General features: G+C 40.0%; 1 protein-coding gene across 1 annotated transcript in view; it reads left to right on the top strand.

Annotated features, from left to right (window-relative positions):
• Nucleotides 1-4,347, top strand: part of LOC105454667 (supervillin-like) — a 16,240-nt gene that overhangs the window by 3,495 nt on the left and 8,398 nt on the right. Inside the window, 3 exon segments of the mRNA XM_011697463.1 lie at nt 144-1,424; nt 2,327-3,066; nt 3,183-4,014. Of these exon segments, the coding sequence (XP_011695765.1) occupies nt 144-1,424; nt 2,327-3,066; nt 3,183-4,014 (2,853 nt within the window).

The raw sequence follows: 4,347 nt of genomic DNA, 5'->3' as shown, positions 1-4,347 counted from the left end.
TGTGTGTGTGTGTGTGTGTGTGTGTGTGTGTGTGTCTCATCTCTTTCTATTTTTTATTTTATTTATTAGTATTACTTTATCAACAAAAGAATAATGACAGAAAGAAAACATACATGATGTTAGAAATAATTTTTGCTCTTTAGTGGTAGTATAGGCAATTCGGAGGTTTCACGCAGAGTGGACGAGTTAACGGCGTTAACACGAGCTACTATGGAACGCGTGGAAAGACTCGCGTCTGCTACCACGAGCTGTGGTAATAATTCAATTGAGAACGCGCAATTGAGAACGTGCGTCGCCGAGAAAGTGTCAATGTCGCCAAAAAAGTGTATCACACCTAGGCACACGCCAGTTTCAATTCTCAAACATAAAACTGTCGACGGAGGCGAAGGAGGCGACCGTCAAGCATCGTCTAGCGGTTCTCATGCACCATCACCAGTAACCTTTTCGCCATCCGTCACGGAACCTGTTTCCCACAAGAGGCACGGTATTTTGAAAAAACGAAGTAGCTTAGATGAAAGCGAGATATTACGTCGTCGTAGCTGTTCTCCCGATGTTTCCTTCGCTGACAACATTTACTCGGAATTTCGGCCAATATTGAAAAATCAAAGGCGATCCTCACTGGATGAGATTGTCAAGAGGGATCAAAGCCCTGATCAACAACCTGCTTCCATATTGAAACGTAAATCGTCTAGAGAAGACGACAGAGAAATTCATCGATTGTCATTGGGATCTCCGGAACCACAGAGCATTTTGAAACGCAAACTCGCGAACAGCGTGCGCGTCAATAGCGTCAATCATCACGTAACAATTGCATCGGACGTCGCGAGCACAAATGTGGCGAGTGGAAATACGATTGCGAGCACGAATGCCAGCCTTGTGTCTGAAAATCTCGAGGGATCTGAAGTAAAACCTATATTAAAGAAAAAATACGGCAAGGAGGAACTCACCGGGAACGACATTTCCTCTCTCGAGCCTCGGCCTATATTGAAAAAGAAATCAAGTACCGAGTCAGACGAACACGAGCATGATAAACCAAAGAAGACGATTTTAAAGTCCTCGCGGAAAAATTCGTACGAGGAAGGCAGTTACGAGACAGAGTTGACTTCTCCAAGAAGATTGTCTGTATTGAAGAATCGAGCGAGCGAGATCGAAAATGTACGACCAATATTGAAACAGCCGAGCGGCAGCCGTTACTACGACGATACGTGTGATTTAACGGCGGACTCATTTTTGCGAAAGAGAGCGCAATCTGTAAGTCATGCGCGATCTGCTAATGGCGATGACTGTGTCGAGTCAATTCGTGTATTAGCCAAACGAAGATCTCTCGAGTCCAGTTCGCCGATCGACATGTTGTATACTCCGACTACCACACGTCGCTGTTTTACGGCAGATCGGTCCAATGAAACTTTCTACGCAGTAAATAGGTAAGTTTAAATCAGCATGAAAGAGTAATAGCCGTTACAATATTAAATATATCATCAGATATTAATAGTATTAAATGTATCCCTATTAACAAGAATGCTTTACATTCAACTTATTTTTTCCGTTCTCTCTGCGAACATGTAAATTATATAAAAGTACTATCTCCATCTTTTTTTTATTTATTTTTAATTTTTTTTTAAAGAAAAACCCTCAAGATTGTGATGCTGGGAAAATGTTGAATCATCTTAAATAGAGTAAGAGTGTATAATTAATTTATAAATTTTATCTGTACAAAATAATACTGTTTATAACTGAATACTGGATAAAGAAGCTCTTTGGCTTTTTGCCAAAGCATAGTAAAACGTCTGGTTTTGATTAAACAGAAAGAGTCTATATTTTTTAACTTTCTTTTTTAAAAGAGTATAATTATATCATTTTTTCCTTAAATCTTTATTACACGTTCTAGATAGATAGTTGATTCATTTATTCAAAAATTAAAAAATGTACTTTAGCTACTCTGTACTCATCTAGCTATGTTCAATTATTCGCGCGTAAACGAAATCTTAATTTTCTTTACATCGGAAAAAGAATGTTGCCAAATTACGACTTTCCTATATGAGAAAAAAATTTATTCCGTGTGCGGCGCAGAATTAATCTTTTGCAATTGCTACAGTGATACACGACTTTAGTGGGGCTTTGATCCCGTGCCAAGTTTAATTATAGACCATCTAGCGATTCTCAAAGCTACCAGAAATTGGAGATAGTCGTGTGCAACATATTTATGAATAAACAACTCGCGGGACTGTTTTAATCTGTTAAAAAAATAAAATAAAACGAGTTTATCGGGCTTACAAGTTTTATATATATATATATATATATATATGTGTGTGTACGTTTCTTACAGCTCCGGTGCAATTAAAGAAAATAAACTATCGTGCGAGGGATCTAGCAAAATCAAGCAAGTTGCGAACAGTATGGAAGAGAAGAATAAAATAGATTCGCATAAACATTTCATGAGGATCGATAATGATGTGAATAATTGTGATGCGATACAAATTCAAACACAGACGATTGACAAGAAAGAAACGATAAAAGAAAGGCAGGAGGGACATGAGGGTGTGCAGGATGTTGACGAGGATTATGCTGCTATTTGTCGTAGCAACAGTGTATCGAAAATGACACAACATTTTAAAGTTCTTCAAGAGAAGGCAAACGCCGCGGCTGCGGAAAACAGTTCTCAGCGTGTACCTTCGCAGAAATTATCGCGCGGCATTCAACGTTATCGCGAACGTAAGATACAGAGCGGCGAAAGATTCAATACCCAACCGGTAACTTTGGAAGAAGTGCGCGAGGCGGTCTTACAAAATCAGCGCAACGCCACAACGTTGAGCAATGCAGGAACGACTGATAACGAGCCTGAACCATCCAAGCTAAGCTTGGCTGAACGCGTGCGGCTCTTTAATCAAAAGATTACGACTACGGAAACCGTAGCTGGAAGAAACACCGCGTACCAGGAAAAGTTTATTCAAAGAAGACGACAATCTACGCGTTACAAAACGCAACCTGTAACATCTGAGGAGGTTGAAGTGGCGTCCCGGATATCACCGTTGAATCTGAATCACCAGATTCCAACCTTGGTTGAGGGTACGTACAGTTTTTTACAGTTGAAAACTATTTTATTATTTGTGTGTTATTTGTACTGGATTATATCAATTATTAAATTATATTAATAATGAACAAATAATGTTGGTCGTTTTCAGGGCACTTAAAAGAATGTCAAAGATCGTTGCATTCGCCACCGCTTGCAATAACGTCTCAGCATGATATACCAAAAAGTATTCTAAAGTCATCCGCCGGTTATACGCAAAATCTGTCGCGTGCCAAAAGCCCGGAACTCCGAGGTATGAAATTGATCAGATCTGTGCTTAAGAAAGAATCCGAAGAATCGGAGCAACCGATGTTATTGCCGAGTGCTGAGGTGTATCCGCGTTCTATTCTAAAAAGTAATCCTTACTCGAGACCCATCATTTCGACGTCGACAACGAGTGTTGTTGACGTCGCAGCGACATCGAGAAACGAACGAAGCTTATGTAGCGTCGAGAGCCAAAATTTCCACATCGAAACTTGTAAATTCTGCGAAACTGAGAAATTAGATTGCTTCAATGTAGTGACTAACAATCCTGTGACACGAGATAATTTGCGAGATCTTTGCGAGCATGAGATGCGAGCAATCATTTCTAAACAAGGCGATAATATGGAAAACAAAGCCGCAGTGCCTTCCCTTCATAAAGCTGCATTATTTCGAAACGAAGAAATCTTATTGGCTGACGTAAATAATTGCAGAATTGATACAATATCGAGTAGTGCATTAGAAAGACGCAGCAATGAAAGGCACGACAATTCGTTAACGAACAAATCGAATCGGGCGTTAGATGTCGACGACAACAATAAGGATGATGAAAACGACGACAATGACGATGAGAACAACGAAAAAGATAGCGGTAAGGAAGAAGAGAAGTTGGCAGTGAAGATGGAACGGAACGACGACGACGACGACGACGACGACGACAAGAACGAGAGTTAGAACAGCAAAAATCGAGATGTCTCAGATGGAGAAACGTGTATTTCGTTATGTACACGTTTTGCAGTCACCCTTTTCAAATAACTCGCTTTGCTTGTTATGCTTGTACCAGCCACACAGATTGCAAAATACGACGAATGTTGAAACTGAAACTCGTATATGAAGGTACAGTACACGCCAAGTCGAAACAGCTCATACATCACTCGTAACTATGCAATTATACATTCGCCATTAATTTCAGTTCCGGTTTAGGCATTTCCTAATTGAACGCGCCGATCCTTATACGAAGATTTGAATTTTTGCGGTTTTCGCAGTTCCGCATGTGTTATAAGAAATTCGAAATT

Source organism: Wasmannia auropunctata, unplaced genomic scaffold, assembly GCF_000956235.1.
Source record: "Wasmannia auropunctata unplaced genomic scaffold, wasmannia.A_1.0 LD335976.1, whole genome shotgun sequence".
Classification (NCBI taxonomy): domain Eukaryota; kingdom Metazoa; phylum Arthropoda; class Insecta; order Hymenoptera; family Formicidae; genus Wasmannia; species Wasmannia auropunctata.
The sequence above is the reverse complement of the archived record's forward strand: the minus strand, read 5'-3'. Positions and strand labels throughout refer to the sequence as shown.